Below are 19,887 nucleotides of genomic sequence, written 5' to 3'. Positions count from 1 at the left end.
GAGTTTTGTCATGAACATAAACATATAATCTTCTCACAAAAGCTTGTAGGTCTTTATAGGACTGTTGTGAGACCTGTGATGTTGTATGGTTTAGAGACAGTGGCAGTGAGTAAAAGACAGGAGGTGGAGCTGGAGGTAGCAGAGCTGAAGATGTTGAGGTTTTCGTTGGAAGTGACGAGGACGGACAGGATTAGAAACGAGTTTATTAGAGGGACAGTGCATGTAGGACGTTTTGGAGACAAAGTGAGGGAGGTGAGATTGAGATGGTTTGGACATGTGCAGAGGAGGGACATGGGGTATATCGGTAGAAGAATGCTGAGGATGGAGCCGCCAGGAAGGAGGAAAAGAGGAAGACCAAGGAGGAGGTTTATGGATGTGGTGAAGGAAGACATGCAGGTAGTTGGGTTGAAAGAGGCAGATGTAGAGGAGGCAGATGGAGACGGATGATCCACTGTGGCGACCGCTAATGGGCGCAGCCAAAAGAAGAAGAAGAAGAAGACAGAAGCTTGTAGGTCACATGATTTCTCTCTTTGCTGGGATGCCCACTTTTGAGAAGATTAACAACTGTTTTGAAGGCTCTCCATTTGTAAATAAAAGTGAATGGTGCAGATTATAACCCGCGTGGCTTAACAACCCATTTCAGATTGCACCACTGAGGACATGAATATGTCCTTTTTTTTGGCATGATGCAGACAAACTGCCTGAGTAAGCTAGAAGACCAATTATACATTTACATTTACATTTATTAATTTAGCAGACACAGTTATCCAGTTTGACTTACAATTATCTCAGTCATACAACTGAGCAATTGAGGGTTAAGGGTGTTGCTCAAGGGCCCATCAGTGGCAGCTTAATAGTGGTGGGATTTGAACACTGAGCTACCCCTTTCTATTATAGTCATAGTCACTATAATCTAATTACTTTAAATGATTGGGTAAGTGCAATTGTTTTTTTCCTTTCTAGTTTCTGAATATTGGATTATTTTTAGGGGGGAAAAGGCCACATATTAAAACGTAGGGTTTTTTTGTGTGTGTGTGTGTGGTTATTATTAATAGGGGTTGGTGAGGACAACACAGTAAAAGAAATTAACTAAATTTAAAAGAGGGTGTACTTAAGGACAAAGAAATGTAATGTTAATTGATATCTAATAAGGCTACTGGTGTATTCATATTTTGGGAAATAAAACCAAATAAATTTTGTAGTATACAATGTAGCAATGTGCATGTTGTATGAGTAGGATTTTTCTTCAAAAGATTGATTGACAGAATTATTGATCGATTGATTGATTGATGCTTGAGTGGTCACATCCTGGACCTGGCCCAAATAAAGCAAACAGAACGCGGGCTGAGTAGAAAGTCTTTAGCAGGCAACAATCTAAGTGGAACTGACCTGAAAGCATTTTGCTATCTGGTACATCTCATTAATACATTGAGAGCCCTTATGAGCATTACTGACGTAGATAATACTGAGGAATTATCAGAGCCAAAATGTACAGACCATGCTGAAAGTGTTAGTTTTTTATAACTGCAGTGCAGACACAGTTCTTTGAAGGGTGCACTGTGCTATATATAATAATCATAATAAGTAAGAAGTAATAATATTAAGATACGTAATCTTTTGTTTAGACCATCAGAAGATTAATTTAATTATAGCAGTGCTTTAAACGTTGTGCTACTGATCAATATAAAATCATATCATGTAACATATAGAGTTTGGGATCCATACTCTCTCGATGCTGCAAATAGTGATTCCTGCCTGCTTTGCCATCATCCTCCACTAGAGGGGGCACTCTAAATCTTTAGGATCCACCGAATCGTTGAACTCATGAATCTCTCTCACACACACTGAGTCACTCGGATCCGGCTGATTCAATACGCCCTACGCTTTATGACACAAAATGCAGCTGTTTCGCTTTTCCAAGATTCAAAGTAGTGCTCTGTAATCTGCTTTATTTAACATTACACCAGAAATATTTGTCACATGTTGGGCACGTTATGTTGGTTCACGTTGGTTTAACATTAATGCAGTTGACTCGTTGATAGTCTATTTCAGTAACTGCATGTTTTTGTGATGGAGTCATTGGAGAATGCTTGTTACGTTGATTGTTACGTGGTGACCGCTTTAAATAAAATGATCAGTCTACATAACAGTGGTGAAGTAACCAGTAACTGTAGCAATAAGTAGCTGACTGAGTTGTTCAGGAAAATTCCTGCATGGTCAGAAACACAAGAGGCTCAGTTTCGCGGGTCATATATGTTTCCTGGCTTATCCACCTGAACCGTGGGATTCAGGTTCGTTGCGCGTAGCGAAACAGCTGGATCTGACGATCTGTTGGATTTGAGTGCACGGATTCGGTGATTTCCAAGGATTCGGTGAGTGCCCTCTAGTGGAATTTCATGGCAAAACCAGGCAGAATCCCTACTGACTGAAGTGACTCGAGGGACTCGTGAGACTCGGATCAGTTCACTGAGTGATTCAGAAGGATTTGAGTCCTTAAACGGATTCCAGCTGCTAATGTTTAGTAAAAAATAAATCCAAGAAACAGTTTATCAGTCAAAGAGCAGGAAAAGAGCCTGTGCGCCAACAGTGGCTCACCTTGCGTTTAATGTATGTATGTAATGTTTATTTTAGTGTTTTCTTTTTTTTTTTTTGTTATCAAATAGCATTTATGCAAAAATATAAATGATGTAAATATATAAAATAACTTTACACACACACACACACACACACACACACACACACCGGGAACACCCCACAGGATCTGCAGTTTTAGAGATGCTCAGCCCATTTTTCCTGCGTCTGACACATCAACATTGAGGACAAAATGTTCACTTGCTGCCTAATATATCCCACCCAGTTACAGGAGTCATAATGCAGGGATAATAAATGTTATTCACTCACGGGCCATTATGTAGCAATGTCATAATGTTATGACATTATGTATTATAAATATGTATTATTATAAATATAACTAATTTGCCATTTCTTCAGGCCGGTTTAAAAATATATATCATGCCTGCAACCGGTTTGTATAGTTTCAATACATATTGAATACAATGTAATTGTACATTGTACGATGTAGCTATCACACCAGTCACTGTGTGTGTGTGTGTGTGTGTGTGTGTGTGTGTGCAGTATATAGCTCGTTCCGACTTTTTTTCCTCATGTTAATCTAGGTTTTTTATTAGGATTAGTATTTTGATTATGAGCGTGATGACTTCATATATATTACATTTTATAAAACAATAACAGTGATGAGCGTCTCACTGTTTTGTGATATGACTCAACTCTTCGTTTCACGTTGCATCATCCAGTAATGAAAATGAACTTGACGTTGTCCATTATTGACAGCTCTTTGAACCAATAGGATCGTTGCAAAGTAAAGGCGGAACCCCAGGTTGACCAATGGGAAAGCAACATGGCTCTGCCTCCTGCACCATAGTTTTTTCCGTACCGGCGTGTTTGAGCAGTGTGTGCGTGTGAAGGCAGAAGCGGTTATTGGGAGCATTTCGGTGAGATACACTAATATGATACGTTCTTTCTCTTATTATATTGGGTGTATTTCTATATAAGTCATATTACCGTTTGGTTCTTATCCGACAACTGAAGCTGAACTGAAATATGACGCATAGCAAGTGCTTTTCTCGTGGCGTGTCGAAAAGCTAACGCTAGTTTACGAGCTAGCTTAAAGACAACGAATCTGGATTTAATAAAAAATAAATAGGTAAAACACGCCTTTAGATCTGTGTTCTGTGTGGTTCTGCATCCTGGCGTAATTCATGTTTTTTGTTAATATAAAACATGAGCTACTGATTTCTTGCAGTTCTGTTGAGATAAATCATGGTTGATCATCACTCCAATGCAGTAAACATGAAACTGGAACTCCATTAGTCTCAGATCAGTCCGCTTTATATTTATGTATTTTTTAGGAAATAAAGTCTACTCTGTCGTATACCTTTATTATGTTCATACATTTTAAGGATCACTAACCTTTAGGACATGCATATGAGGAAGGGCCAAATGCTGATGCATTAGATGAATGAACTGCATGAATCCTGTAAAGTCTCCAGATGACGCCAGATTACATATCTGAGATTACATACACTGATAAAATATCAGTTTAATACAAAATACTATCATTTTCTTTTACGAACATAAGCAAAACAATATCTGAAAATAGATGCAAAGGGAACAGTCACAGAATGACTTTCTTTTGTTACTTGTTATATAATTAATAAGAGAGAAGATTAAAACAAGGCAGAGGTTATTATTGTTTTTATTAGTGACAGAGGGAATAACCTACTATTTCACATCGTTTAACCTGTGTATTTGTGAGCCGGGAAACCTTAAAGAATGCAGAGGACTTGCGAACATTTGCAAAATTATTATTTTTATTTTTTTTATTAAAGTCTTTAGACCTAGCATAAGGATTTCTAAATTGTCAATAGTGAATACATTTGCATATGTGAAACGGTGGAATCTCATTTTCCTTTCCTGCCTGCCTCCAGGAGGTTTAAGGTGTCGTCATCCACATGGCTCTCCATCTAGCCTTTTTCTGTGCCAAAGCATTTACATGGTGTCAGGTGAAGCATCAGTTTGTGCAGAATGTGTGGTCTGAGACCAGTTCAGCTTGTCTAAGAAATGCTTGAAGCACTGGACTACTTTGTTGTATATGTTGCATCCCCTTTTAAAAGACTTGAGTTTAACTCCACCTGGTTGATTTTAAATAATATTTGCAGTACTTGACAAGATTACAGTCAGTGCATGAGGCCCTTGTGACTTCTAACGTCATGAGTTTCATAACTCTGCCAGATTCAGTAGTGGAAGTGGTCTGCGCTGGAAGCTTGCAGTCACGCATTATTTCTCTACAGCACTTTATGTTGTTGCCTCATTAACAGTATAAACCTGTTAGTACTATTTTGTAAGGTTGCATGTTAGTGTTGTGTATCATTCGTTTGCACTTTGATTAAAGGCCTTGAGTACAGGAATGTGTTTTGTTTTGTTTTGTTTTTTAATGGTACCAAATTTACTTTGTTTTTCGCTTAGGCAGGTTATCGTTAGAAATGGTATTACTATTTAGTAGTCCTGGAAGCGACACTGATGTAATTAGTGCTGCTGATACAAGAGCTGTTTGCCACGAGGAGCCTCCCAAGACGATGATATTTGTTCCACCCATAGGATAGGAGTCAGATGTTTTGAAAGGCATAGGTTACTTTTATTTTGTATAAGGTCCTTTTGATCATTATTTAAGTTCACTTGTTTTGGGGGTTTTTTGTTGACATTTTCTAAATTGTAGTAGAGAAGTCGGGTGAAGTTGGAGCCAGCATACAGAAGTCTTTTATTTAATGTATTTTAAATATTACAAAGGGGAAGTTCTTTTGTGTTTTTAGTTTCTAGTCTGAGCTAAATAGGAGTAAATGCAGCAACAGAATTTAGTAAGAGGAATGAATGAAAGGGTTTGGCATTTTTTGCCCTTTCAGAATTTAGTTTGTTTGACTGGCTATTACAATAGCTTTTTACACGGCAGCTCTAAAATGACTTCACCCTCCCTAGATGCATGGCTAAATGTTTTAAGAAGTTGTGTTTTTTGAAGGCAGAAATGTTTTTAATAAATTGTTATTCTGAATGTTCTGATTTTTTTAGTCCTCTTTGAACAACCCATCCATCATGGACACTTCACTGACTGCTGCTCAAATCCGTGAGAAGTTTATTAACTTCTTTCGGCGTTATAAGCATGAGTATGTGCACTCATCCGCCACCATTCCCTTGGATGACCCAACCCTTCTCTTTGCCAATGCAGGCATGAACCAGGTAAGACCGACACACCCTTGTTAATATAGTATTAGAGGTCAATGGATTTCTAAGCTTTATAATTGCTATAATATTAACGCTTTTGAATGTAGAAGCTTGGCGTGTACGAACAGGCATTAGGTAAAGAAAAGTTTAATTGTAGTCTATTATGTCTACAGTTTGTTCCTGGGGCAAAAGTACAGTTGAAGGTTTTGTTTTTCTTTTTATAGTTCAAACCTATTTTCCTAAACACAATCGACCCATCCCACCCCATGGCCAGACTGAAGCGTGCTGCCAACACCCAGAAGTGCATCCGCGCTGGTGGTAAACATAATGACCTGGATGACGTGGGCAAAGATGTGTACCACCATACCTTCTTTGAAATGTTGGGCTCCTGGTCCTTTGGAGATTACTTTAAAGTAAGACACAGAGACCCAGCAGGGCAGCAATAATAGTTATCTGACACAGTGTTGAGTATGGCATCTGCATGAACTAATCTAATCAAATAGAATCCAGCATGAATATCTTTGCTATTCTTTACTATATTATGATGATATACAATTGATATTTTGAACATATTACAAGGTTTAGACCGCCATTAATTTTTTTTTCTTCTAGCAATTGGCTTGTAAGATGGCTCTGGAGCTGCTGACCCAGGAGCTCGGCATCCCTCTTGAGCGTCTGTATTTCACCTACTTTGGAGGAAATGATGATGCAGGCCTTGATTGTGACAATGAATGCAAGCAGATCTGGCTTGATCTAGGGTAAGAGTGAGTGTAAAAGAGAAGTGTTTACTAGATGACAGAAACAAATACTACACTGTTTAAATGTATGTTTTTCATCAAATTGCAGTCAGTCACATGTATTTTTGTCACCATCTAAGTTTAATACCTCACCCTGCACAAACATTTGGATTAATCCTTTAACAATTGAAGGCATATAATATAAGGAATTCAACTGCAAGGAATGCAGTTCTTACAAGTAAGATTAGCAGACTTCATTTTTTTTTTAAGCACACCCAGGCTCATCGGGGTGAAAGGCAAAATGACAACCATTCACATAAGATGGATTATCAGTATCAGTGTTTTCTTCATGAAATGTTTTTTTTTGTTGCTGTAACCATGGTGCTAGTATTTACTCTGATTATTAAATGTCAGAGTAAAAGTTAAATGTCTGAACAATTTGTACAGACACTTGTGTACACTAACGGTATATTTATCTACTCATCGATGCCGCATACACTAGGACTGTCTTGCTACATTGTGACATAACTATGCAAAATATTTGCCAAATTGCAAGTTATATTAAATATGTAAATATGAATTGTGCATCTAATGTAATTGCACTGTTAGACACTAGAGGTCACCATCTGCACCACATTTAAAATATACAGTAAACACAGGAACACCAGATTAGAAAAACTGACATGAATTACAAGTAATAGAGCTAAAAAAAAAGAGTCAGTAGTAGACACCAAATCCAATGAATGATATAATGACGTCTACAATGCCTGAAAATGAGGCACTGTATTTATCTCCTTTTTTTTTTTAAATATAACTTTGCAAAGGAATTTTGTTTGTGGCACTTTACTGCAAAAAGAATATGCATTGGTTTATGCATTGGTTTAACAATTGACATATTATACACTATGAAATAAATATATTTATTTATTACTATTTATTGCTATTTCAATCATCCGTATACTATAGTGATATATATCTCATCAGATGATACATTTTTAACTAAAAAGTTGCATTAGATTTTTTTAACTATATAAAACAACTAACAATATTAATGTAAAAAAGTGTACATTAAAAAATGCTAAATTAACTATTTTTATTTTAGACATTTTTAAAAGCCTATAATGGCTGCTTCTTGAGGCGTGCAACTGGGTTGTGCTGGGTTGTTTCTGTAAAAAAATAAACAACTTTTTTCTGTAAAAAGTCAACATTTGAATTGTTTTTAATCATAATTGCAGCTAGCAGGTTGACAACAATGCTTAAAATGATATCAAATATGATACAACATAATTTTGACAATTTTGTTGAGGAAAAATTCTGACATTTTGTTCAGTTGTGAAGATATAAGCATCTAGATTATATAATAGATTTAATTTTGTATAATAATTAAATTATATATGCATAAATTAAATATACAAACATTGAAAACTATTTGAGGGAAATAAAGCCGCAATAAATCACATTTGAAAACAGATAAAAAAAACAATAAAAATATATATATATTAGTGTACAAATGCATAAACATTTGCTGAAAACCACAGCAGTCACAAAAAATTGAAATGTTTACTGCTGCTGTTATTTGCTGCTTTTATATTTTGTTTGTTCGCACAGATTAAATTGAATCCATCACTATGTCATGAGCGAGGTGATTGCACAACCTGATGGAGTCACGACAGAACAGATTTAGTGCGACTGTCCCGAAGTTATACAGTTTTTCTTATCATGCTGTTTCGCCTTCCATTACACCATTGTTTGTGCTTATGTGCTTATGCATCACTGTGGTACTTCCATGCCACACATGCTCAGCTTTGCATAACTTGTAGGTTATTCTTATTTGTTGAGTTTAATATAAAATATTAATATAAAATAAAATGCTCCCGTGCCTTGGATGACTTTTTCTGCTCCCGGTTGACCCTGTACTCTCCACCAGTTTTATCTTGCCGTCACACTAAGCAGCCAAACTAATCAATAACGGCATTCGTTATCGATTTTATTGATTAGTTGTTGCAGCCCTAATGTCTACTATGTGTTTCTTCTGTATGTTAGGGTGGCAGAGGAGCGAATCCTTCCAGGTAATATGAAAGACAATTTCTGGGAGATGGGAGACACTGGTCCCTGTGGGCCCTGCAGTGAGATTCACTACGATCGCATCGGAGGCAGGGACGCTTCACATCTTGTCAACATGGATGACCCTAATGTGCTGGAGATTTGGAATCTGGTGTTTATTCAGTTTAACAGGTAAAAATAAAGCACTTGGACTTTTGGTGCACAAACATTTGGATGCAAAAACAAATTTTGTAAAACCTTTTGAATTTCCCATGCAGAGAGTCTGAGACAGAGCTGAAGCCTCTTCCTAAGAAGAGCATTGATACTGGAATGGGATTGGAGCGACTTGTTTCTGTCTTGCAGAACAAGATGTCAAACTACGATACTGATCTTTTTGTTCCTTACTTTGAAGCTATTCAGAAGGTATAAATCGCATCTTTAGGATTTGTGTACAGGTTACAGTTGTGTTTTTCCATACATTTTAACAATCATGTTTGCTTTTGGGTGCCAAGGGCACAGGAGCCAGGCCTTACACTGGCAAAGTTGGGGCAGAAGACCAAGATGGCATTGACATGGCCTACCGTGTCCTGGCTGACCATGCTCGCACCATCACCATAGCTCTGTCTGATGGTGGTCGACCTGACAACACTGGAAGGGGGTGAGATTATTGATGATACTCAAGTATACTTGGGGTGTATTGCATAATTCATGATTGTAGTATTCTAACTTTCTTATGTGCGTTTAGATACGTATTAAGAAGGATCCTGCGACGTGCAGTACGATATGCTCATGAGAAGCTGGGTGCTCAGAAGGGCTTCTTTGCTTCTCTGGTGGATGTCGTGGTGCAGTCACTGGTGAGAACGCATAACTAAATGAACAGAGAGAAAACTTTGATACCACTAGTTTAGTGTAACTGTTGATTTTGGTCTAAAGCTGCAGTCACACTAGACCAGGGGTCACCAACCTTTTTGACACCGAGAGCTACTTCTTGGGTACCGACTAATGTGAAGGGCTACCAGTTTGATACATAAATTTGCTCAATTTACCTTTTATTATATGTTATTATTAATAATTAATGATATTCATCTAGATCAGGGGTGTCAAACTCAATTGCACAGGCCGAACAGGATAAACATTTATCGAATACACTAAAACAATGTTTTTTGAACATAAATGTGAATAAAAACAGACAGGAATATTAATCCAGAATAAATCAATTTAAACTTTAAATAAATAGCTCTCCATAAAAATATCTCCTGTCAAAATTATACAATTTAGAAATATGAACATGCTGCGAAAAAACCCTGAACAAATCAATACAAATTGTGCTTTTAAGTAAACATTAAAATAACAACAAATCAAAACAATCAGATTTCTTTGCTCTTATGCCATTTTTATAAAAAAAATAATCTTAAACTTTAAATTACTTAAAATATTTGCTCTCCATAAAAATATCTTCTGTTAAACACTAGACGTCTCACAGCTTCAACATGCAGCTCTTCAGAAACTCTCCCTCAGTAAATAACCGGCCGATGTGACTGATTTCTCCTCTGTTTTCACACCAGCTTCACTTTGTGATTTTGCTGTGGTGAAAAACGTCTGCTGAAATGTCAGATTCTTCTTTAACTCTTCTACTTTCTGTATCTTCTGCTCTGCATTCAGGGTTTTCATCTTCTCCTGATGTTTTGTCTCGTAGTCTCTTAGATATAATTAAACGTCGGGTTAGATTTGACACTGAATTTGACACCCCTGATCTATGTGAAGACACTGATCATGTTAATGATTTCTCACAATAATTATCAACAATGATTTAACAAGGTAGGATAAAGCTATTTTTTAGAAAAGGCTCGCGGGCGACTCATGTGGTCCTTGCGGGCGACCTGGTGCCCGCGGGCACCATGTTGGTTACACCTGCACTAGACTTTCAGAGAAACACTGTGGCATGGAGCTTGCTTTTTCTGTGTCCAGTTTATGCATGCTTTGAATAGGATTAAATGGAGCAAATAAGTGTAGTGTGACAACAGTAAATGTGATACGTTTTGTCTTTATTTTTTTTTATTTATTTTTTTTGCTTCCATCCAAGAACTTTTTTTATATTGTTTTTGTGATATTTTTGCTAATTTTATATAATTTCTCCTGACAGGGAAATGCTTTTCCTGAGCTGAAGAAAGACCCGGACTCTGTGAAGGATGTCATTAATGAAGAGGAATTGCAGTTTCTTAAAACTCTCAGCAGGGGGCGACGCATCCTGGATAGGAAGATCCAAAACCTTGGCGACAGCAAGACCCTTCCCGGTTTGTCACCCTAGTTTAACCTAAATCAGTTAAACTTTGAGGTTCACTGAAGTGAAATGTGTGTTCAAAGCTTGTGTTGTTTGCATAGTCTGTTCACACTAAAATCCACTTTGAATCAATTCTTTGGCCACATACACAGAGACAACACTGAGCCACTCTGATAACTTTGTTGTTATGTACTTCAATAGGTTAACAATAATTTAGATAAGGCAGTCATGTGTTAATGTCAAAATGTGTGCAATATTACGATTTAACTAAACTTTCTCTATATTTCCTATATTCTTACAGCATATTAATAACAACCAGCAGGAGCAAACTTTTGTAATTAACCTCACTAACAAGTAAAAGGTGCAAAATTGCTAGTTATCAGAGTGGTCTATATACCTGTAACCACAGGTTGAAAATCATTGACCAGGTTTTGCCATACTTATAAATGCTGAAGTTCTGTTTGTTAAAACCTAGTTCTCATTGCAGTCGTAATTAGTTTAGACCTTAATAATAAACAAAATGATATCAGTATGTACATATTTATAAGCATAAAACAAATATTTAAAAAAGTATTTGAACACTATTTAAAATATACTATATATAATATATATTATAGTATATATTTAAAAATATTACACAATAATTAAAATAACCACTCTAGAGTGTTAAGCAGAAAAACACCTTAGAAATCACAATCTATCTAATCCTGAGGTAGATAGGTTGCAGTTGGCACAAACTAACAGAATAACATTCAGAACCCTTGTTACAATATACTCTGGTCAGTCACAAAAATAGTGCAATTTGGGAATAATTCATCTTAACATATTTGCAGAAAAAGGGTTAAGCATAGAACATCATAACCACAGTGAAGAACAGAGGTAGGAGGGTCGGTCCTCTGCAAACAGTATGTTGGCATTCCACACCATTGAAGGAAACATGAATGGAGTGAACTATGAATACAAACAAAATTTGTATAAAATTAAAGTATGAGTAAGATTTTATTAATTTTTGATTTTAAATATAATATCAAAAGATATTGTGTATAACAGTTAAGTGGATATATGCACTGGTAGTGTATCAGTTACCAAAAATAGCCCCAGAATACTAATTTAACTTCACTATGTAATACTCTAGAAAACGCAATTGGATGTTGCTGTGAATGTTTTGGAAAAAGAGACAAAAATCAGGTGGTCTGAGTATTTACACAAGTAGTACACTTTGACATCATCTTTTAGGGAAAAAAAAGGGGGGGTTTTAAGGCTTGTTCTGGCTGCGTATCTGCATGTTAACTAAAGACAACATATTGAAGTGCTTGAAACACTACATGGCATAATGACATTCATGACTAATCAATTTAGTCTACAGTCACAGATCAGCTGTCAAAATGCAAGATTTAGTTGAATTATCAATTTGTCCAACCATAAGAGAGTGGCCAGTGGACGCTAGAAAGCTAGAGTTATACATTCTTGTTTTTATCTTGTGCAGGGGACACTGCCTGGCTACTGTATGATACCTATGGCTTCCCTCTGGACCTGACTGTCCTCATTGCAGAAGAGAAAGGCATGGGAGTGGACCTAGCTGCATTTGAGGAGGAAAAGAAAGCTGCACAGGTTGGAATGCTAATGTTGCTGGGTAATGGTAATGCTGAAAACAAGTGCCTACAATTGATAGTAGCAATTGCAATCATTTTTTTCCTCCAAACATGAGATCTTCAATGGGGTGTCCCTGTTTGTTACAATGGTTCTATTAAACACGACAGAGTTTAACGCAGTGTTTAAGAAACCGTACATACAATTATCACCACAGCCAGAGACAGTCTGTTAGTACTGTACTGCTAAGCATTTTGAATGAGCTGTAAATGATCTCTCCTTTGTGTACTGTTAGCTGAAGTCACAAGGCAAAGGTGCTGGGGATGCGGACCATATCATGCTGGACATTTATGCCATTGAGGAGCTGAGGAACAAAGGTGTCCCTGCCACTGATGACTCTCCAAAATACCGCTACACCTCTGATGCCAATGGCAACTATGGTGATTAACATTTGCTACACATCAGTCTGTGTGTTTTGTGCATGAGTAGTGATTATGTACTTAAGAAGTATATGTCTCTGGGTCCGTGTGTACAGAGTTTGAGCAGACAGTTGGCACGGTGCTCGCTCTGAGGCGTGAGCGTGCATTCGTGGATGAGGTGAGCACAGGGCAGGAGTGTGGTGTGGTGCTCGATCAGACATCTTTCTACGCAGAGCAGGGTGGTCAGACCTTTGATGAGGGATACATGCTGCGTGAGAACGACTCCACAGAGGATGTAAGACACATGGGGAAATTAGAGTGTGGGGGTGTTTGTTTGAAAAAATAAAATACAATTGTAAAGCAGCTGTTTCCACATATCGATACCTTATGCACTTTGATTGTGTGTAATGTGTATGTCTCAGAGGATGGAGTTTACAGTGAAGAACACTCAGGTGCGTGGAGGGTATGTGCTTCATGTTGGAACTGTCTATGGCATGCTGAAGGTTGGAGACCGTCTCACTCTGCATGTTGACGAGGTAAGAGATGAGCATATTAGATCTATTAATTTATTTAATTTATTTGCATTCCAATGACAACTGTTTAAGATTTAGAGATTTATATTTAGACATCAAAATTATACTTACAGCTATAGGATATTTTATCCTTATAAGATTTTTCCTCTCTCCACAATCAAAAATCAGAATTGGCCCCACATAAAATACCATCTAGTGTGAAACCAACAGATAAAGTGACTGGCTGTATAATTATTGCAGCATGCTATAGATTGATTTTTTTTTATATATGGTTTATAATAACTTTCATTTTAGTACAAACCTGAGGTTTTGCTCCCCATTTAAACACTAGTTTGGTAATGGTTACATTTAAAAGATTTTTCAAGTTGAGAAATGTTGCGTTTCGTGCAACCAACTTTGTTGTATGTTTTTCAGTTATTTATATATTTATTTTGTTCACATGAAGACTAGTATAAATATATGTTCTGCTCTTGGGTTCCTTCAGGCTCGCCGCAGGCCCATCATGAGCAACCACACTTCCACCCACATCCTAAACTTTGCCTTGAGGTCAGTGCTTGGTGAAGCAGACCAGCGTGGTTCCCTTGTGGCACCAGACCGTCTGCGCTTTGACTTTACCGCCAAGGGGGCTATGAGCACACAGGAAGTGCGCCGCACTGAGGAAATTGCAATCGATATGATAAAGGATGCCAAGGTAATACAATCTGAAGTGCTATTAGAAAGAACATCCAATTTTAAATCTCAATAACTTTAAAACCAGTCCCAGAACCTAAATTGCAATTTTGTATGTAGTACTCACTATATATGTCGTATTTGTCATATTTCAGGTACCAAGCCTTTTAAAACATCATAACCATTTGTTGTATTTTCTTCTGAATAGCTAGTGTACGCCAAGGAGGCCTCACTTGCAGCTGCCAAAGCCATCCAGGGCCTGCGTGCTGTCTTTGATGAGACATATCCAGACCCTGTGAGAGTTGTGTCCATCGGCATCCCTGTGGAGGATCTACTGGCCGACCCAAACAGCACTGCAGGATCACTCATCTCCATTGAGTTCTGTGGTGGAACGTAAGTTTAAAGTGTTTTTGTACTTGCAAACAGCACTTTAGTTAGCTAGCTCCACCTTTAATGGCTGATTCTGATATATTAGCTTTTAAGTCAAATTTATTAACAAATGGTAATTTCATATTTTTCTACATAAGGACTATGCAGTGTTGTGGTTTTTTTTTTTTTCTTTTCTTAAATGGTCTAAATCAAGAATGTAATTATGTAATGCCGCAAATAAAAATAAGGCATTGAATTCAATATGTAATGATAAACATTGAAACCACACATACACTTTACATAATTTTTTTAACCCTTTTTTTAAAAGGTTTTGGATCCATATATTCCATTTTTAGTCTCTTGTATGCTTTTAGAACAACCTCTATTCCGATATTGAGTATTGTGGCTTGAGAATTTGCCTTTCACATGCCAATTCAACCCAAATGAACATCTTTGGGATCAGTCAGTTTTGTTCACATTTTTGTCTACATATTGTCATGCTGGGACATGTTTTGCTTTTGTTCAAGTGAGGTGGAAATTGTAATGCTACAACATAGACATTCTATACAACTGTGTGTGTCTAATTTGTGGGAACAGTTTACTGAAGGCCCACAAGTGATGTGGCCATACAGTTTATATCTGCATATGACAAATGGAAACTGGTTTGCTTTTTAAGATGGCAGGAGGAAATGGGCTGATTTAATTTATTATGCTATGCATTTTCTATAACAGGTCACTGTCATCAGTTTGTCAGAAATGAAGCTATTCTTGGAAAGTAAAATTCTTGTATTTCTGGGAAGGTTTTTCCCTCAGAAAGCTTTGAGCATTCTTGTTTCTTAGCAACATTAGAGCTGTATTATTTTGTCTTATGTCTTATATCTTCAACAGAGTAAAGGAAGGATTACTAAATTATTGTTTAAATCTGTTATAAAAGCTATAAACAAGTGGTGACATCTTGGCATTCCACAACAAGAAATGTGATTCTAAATTATTAAATATGGCAATTTTTTTAATCTATATAAATAGTTGTTGATAAATTGCTATGCCATAATAGGTTCTTGTAGTTTTATGTAAAAAGGATTGGGTTGTCTGTGCCAGCGACATGGTGCAATCACAGAGTTCAGGTCAGGTTGATCTGCATAAATCATGGACATTTGCATGAATTAAAGATCTCGATCTTGACCCATGTTTGTTATCTCAGGCATCTGCAGAACTCTGCGCATGCTGCCCAGTTTGTGATCGTGTCTGAGGAGGCCATTGCTAAGGGGATCAGGCGAATTGTGGCTGTGACTGGAGCAGAGGCTCAGAAGGTCACTCAACTCTCAAATTATTTAACTTAATAAAAGTATTTAATTACATACAATAAATTAAACTAGCCTACAACTTTATTTTGATTTCCTACACATGGTGTAAACACACAATCTGTAAGCGTGTAAAGTTGTATCAGGATAAATTGCGTGCACTAATGAACAAGGTGCGTGTTAACAGGCCCAGAGGAAAGCTGAAGCTCTGCATCAGTCTCTGTCTGTTATGGCTGAGAAGGTAAAAACTCAGACTGCCCCCAATAAAGACATCCAGAAGGAAATAGCTGATCTGAATGAGGTGAGCTTCTAAGTTAACTCGTGTCTTTACACATCCTTCCTACAAGATTGAATGCATCCTGTCCTCTTTAATGTGTGATTTTTTTCCAGACATTAGGAACTGCAGTGATCTCCCAGTGGCAGAAAGATGAAATGAGGGAAAAACTGAAGGGCTTGAAGAAGATCATGGATGACCTGGACCGTAGCAGCAAAGCAGATGTGCAGAAGAGGGTGAGAGAATGATGAGGGTTTTTTACTCCTTTCTATTCTACTCAGTGGAGTGAATAGTATTACACAGTGCACTGCTTTAAATTGTGTTGTCTTTCTAAGGTGCTTTTACATATGCAGAAACTGTTTGAATTATACTGTGGTACATCTTCCACTCAGTGCTGTTTGCTTCGTTGAGTAAGAAGGTAGAAGTGTACACAGGAATGGAAGTGAACTTAAAATGTATTTTTGACAACAGTAAGAGAGCCATAACCCTGATTGAGCCCAAATACATATCGTAAAAGAAACATAATATATATTTTCAGGCCATTTTGTTTAATTTTATAAACAAAAAAGGTTTATATTAGTTACATATAAGGCTCAAAGTTTGATTGATTTTTTTATGGTTGAATAAGTTTTGTTGACCTTTTTTGTAGGTGTTTCTTATTAATGAAGGAATAAGGTTTACAAATAAGGGTTTATATATTTTTTTATATACATTCATATACAACAAAAATAGAATGAACCCACTTGATCATTCTTTTTTTTAATGTCATTGGCATGAAAAGATTTCTTGACTCTTCCTGAGCTTATCGACTAAGTAAAAAGGAAGAATAAATTAAGCTCTCTGGTTTTTTGGAAGAGACTGTGGAGTTTAACAGCCGCATGTGAACATGTAGCCAAAGCACTTTGGAAAAACTTTCCCTTGTAAACAAATCTTGGCTACGTTAAGACTGATTATGATTTGCTGTTGGACACAATGACCATGGTAGAATAGAATGGAATTGCTCTGCATCCATAATTGAGCTTGGATATTCAAATCCCATTCATCTTAGAACCACCAATCTTCAACCCTTGGAGCATCAATATTTGTACTGTTTGCATATGTATGTCCACTCACGTTACTAGGAAGGTCTGCAGTTCTGCATTTCGTGCAGTTATCGAATATTCCAATTATGTGGTATCAAAAATATGTACTTTTTGTTTCTCTATTGATTCTAGAGATTGTTGTGTGAACGTTTTTTTCGTTCTTTCTTTAGGTTCTTGAGAAGACGAAAGAGGTCATCGAAAGCAATCCCAACCAGCCACTTCTCATCATGGAGATGGAGAGTGGAGCTAGTGCAAAGGTACTGTTTTGTCTGTCTTCTTAAACAGGGCAAAACATTGGGTATTGCATATGAGCAGTTCCTTGAACAAACTACAGTAGCAAGATTCATGAATCATAAAATATCAAATTTTACAGTAATCTGCAAAGAAATTACATTGCAAAAGTGTTGGCAATATTCTCTCTCTGAATATATGTTTAGGCTTTGAACGAGTCCTTGAAGTTGCTGAAGACTCAGTCCCCTCAGACTGCTGCCATGCTTTTTGCTGTGGACAGTGAAGCTGGCAAGATTATATGCCTCTGCCAAGTTCCACAGGTAAACTGTGCCAACCTGCAACACAAATTCAGAAGGGTTTTGTTTTAATCATTTCAGAAATGTGCTATTAGACTGCCCAGGCTCCTCAGACAAACACACACATTAATATATATATAAATATAGTGTGTGTGTGTGTGTGAGAGACTAGTTGTTAAACTAAAAATGAAAGAAAAAATTTTTTATATAAAGAATATTTTGATACTTCTTAATGTTTTAAATGAATAAAGTTATATATTTGTTACACTTTTCTGTATAGGAGGTTGCAAATCAGGGCTTAAAAGCCAACGAATGGGTTCAGGAGGTGTGCCCTCTGCTGGATGGAAAAGGGGGTGGAAAAGACATGTCTGCTCAGGCCACAGGCAGAAACACTCAGTGCATCCAGGAGGCTCTGAAGCTGGCCAGCGAATTCGCCCAACTCAAACTGGAGCAAAACTAGATTCTTCTGAATGTTTGGGGGGAAAAAATCCTCTAGTCTGTCTAGAGTAATGCAGTGCTGTCTGTTGAAATTCACAAAACCAAATTGCATCTCGAAAGCTATTGACACCTTTTTTTTTTTTTTTTTGCGCAAGTACTGGAAAGTACCGAGGGCAATATGGCACAATTGAAATAACATTACACCGTCCAGTCAGCTCTCACCTAGACTTTAGATGCAAAAAAACGGGTGTTCCTATTGGCCAATAATGCATTGTTTGACACAAGAAGGTATCAATGAATGTTCAGCCCTCTTGTGACTTTTGTACTAAAACCACTGCAAATTTAATATATATATGCATTTGTATGTATAATATTCATTGTATGTCTGTCACCATTAGAAAATAATCTTTCTTTCCAATTCTGGGTGGTGGTTCTAATTGGTAATGCCCCATATTTGAGCCAGCTGTTTGTTGCTGATGAAGTAGTGAGACATACTGAATTAAAATCAGTGAGATACCGAGGTGTTTACTTGTTCTGTGGAATGACCTTTAATCACTTGAAATTGCAAACGGTCTTACTGTAGATTTCGAATAACATTTTACATACTGGAATAAAAGGGATCAATGGAGTTGATTACTGTTGCATTTCTTCAATATTATTAGGACACCAAAACTTTCCAGGCTGAGCTGCTTCCTTTTGTCCGCATTAAATTAAGCCTGCTGATGGTGTACTGCATTATTACACAGGTACACCAACTGTTTTATGCTCATTTATTTGTTACAATAGCATAAGATAAAAACAGTCCATAATTACACATACACATGAGGAGGGTGGAAAAGGAAAGGGCGAGCGCATTGACCCAACGACTTTCACTACACCATGAACAAGTCGGCGTTCTATTAAGAAGCACAGTAAAATATCAGGAGGATATGTACAGTGCGTGTTTGTCAGTGGTTCTTCTGAAAGGTTTTAGGTTGCTATAAACGTTAGGACAGGGAGGCTTTTGCCCGCAAAATCGCAACAATCTGTAATGCAAAACCTCAAGTCTTCCAAAAGAGCTGCATCTCAACATTTACCCCCAACAGTAAAAAGGAACAGAGACGACTCTGGAGTCAGGCACAGATCTATAGGTGATGGATGAGAAGAAAAGGAGACAGTGTGGTGTTTAAAAACACATCATATATGGAGGATTAAACTCCAAAAAGTTCAAAGTGCAATATAATTGATTGGTGCAATTTTTCTGTCAAACCACCAGAAATGTAAATATCATCTTTGAAACACGACTGAACGAAGACTACAAAGTGTATTATACAAAACCCTCCGCTCTCGCAAACATCGTTTTATGTGAGGATTTTGGATGGGTTTTTAGCCTATTTCCATAAAAGTTGCCTTTTTTTGTTGTTCATGGGGTTCTTTGGTGATGAATTGCACATCATTTTAAAGAAGCATTTCTACCTGTAGAAAGGAAGTAAACATCTGCATCATTAAAATGTCATCTCTGTCTCAAACCTTAAATCTACTAACCATAATTGTGTGGCCTCGCAGGCATCAAAACTCAGAGTTTCAGCTATGACGTTGGTTTCCTTTTCAGATGGTGTAAGAACGAGGAATTATTAATGATTAATAGCAGATGGAGGTGAGAGTTCGACCTGGTCCTGAAGGCACAGTGCTCAGCGAGTGTAGGAGGTTTGTTGGAAATACAAACAAAAAAACCAATACCTCAGAAATGTGTGCGTATTAAAAAAAAAAAAAAGTGCACAGTAAGAGGGTAAACTGACATCACAGGTGTTTGCGTGTAAGTGATGAAGAGCAGATGGGCTAAAAATGC

The 19,887-nt window shown here is 37.2% G+C and overlaps 1 protein-coding gene across 1 annotated transcript; it reads left to right on the top strand.

The window, feature by feature from the left end:
• Positions 1-3,374: 3,374 nt before the first annotated feature.
• On the top strand, positions 3,375-18,692 carry LOC124395556 (alanine--tRNA ligase, cytoplasmic-like). Its single transcript, XM_046864156.1, has 21 exons — positions 3,375-3,512; positions 5,644-5,811; positions 6,021-6,209; positions 6,409-6,554; positions 8,577-8,768; positions 8,855-8,999; positions 9,089-9,234; positions 9,322-9,430; positions 10,720-10,870; positions 12,344-12,468; positions 12,743-12,887; positions 12,983-13,161; positions 13,289-13,402; positions 13,884-14,090; positions 14,277-14,461; positions 15,639-15,747; positions 15,926-16,039; positions 16,129-16,248; positions 17,265-17,351; positions 17,532-17,645; positions 17,902-18,692. Exons 2-21 carry the CDS (start codon positions 5,668-5,670, stop codon positions 18,079-18,081), a joined length of 2,901 nt encoding a protein of 966 aa, XP_046720112.1. The 5' UTR covers positions 3,375-3,512; positions 5,644-5,667; the 3' UTR covers positions 18,082-18,692.
• The last annotated feature ends 1,195 nt before the right edge of the window (positions 18,693-19,887 follow it).

This window comes from Silurus meridionalis, chromosome 13 (assembly GCF_014805685.1).
Source record: "Silurus meridionalis isolate SWU-2019-XX chromosome 13, ASM1480568v1, whole genome shotgun sequence".
Classification (NCBI taxonomy): Eukaryota; Metazoa; Chordata; class Actinopteri; order Siluriformes; family Siluridae; genus Silurus; species Silurus meridionalis.
The sequence above is the reverse complement of the archived record's forward strand: the minus strand, read 5'-3'. Positions and strand labels throughout refer to the sequence as shown.

Coding starts and splice junctions, on each gene's coding strand:
- LOC124395556 (XM_046864156.1), top strand. CDS start 5,668: ATGGACACTTCACTGACTGCTGCTCAAATCCGTGAGAAGTTTATTAAC. Junction 6,210..6,408: donor CCTTTGGAGATTACTTTAAA/GTAAGACACAGA, acceptor TTTTTCTTCTAG/CAATTGGCTTGTAAGATGGC. Junction 13,162..13,288: donor AGAACGACTCCACAGAGGAT/GTAAGACACATG, acceptor TGTATGTCTCAG/AGGATGGAGTTTACAGTGAA.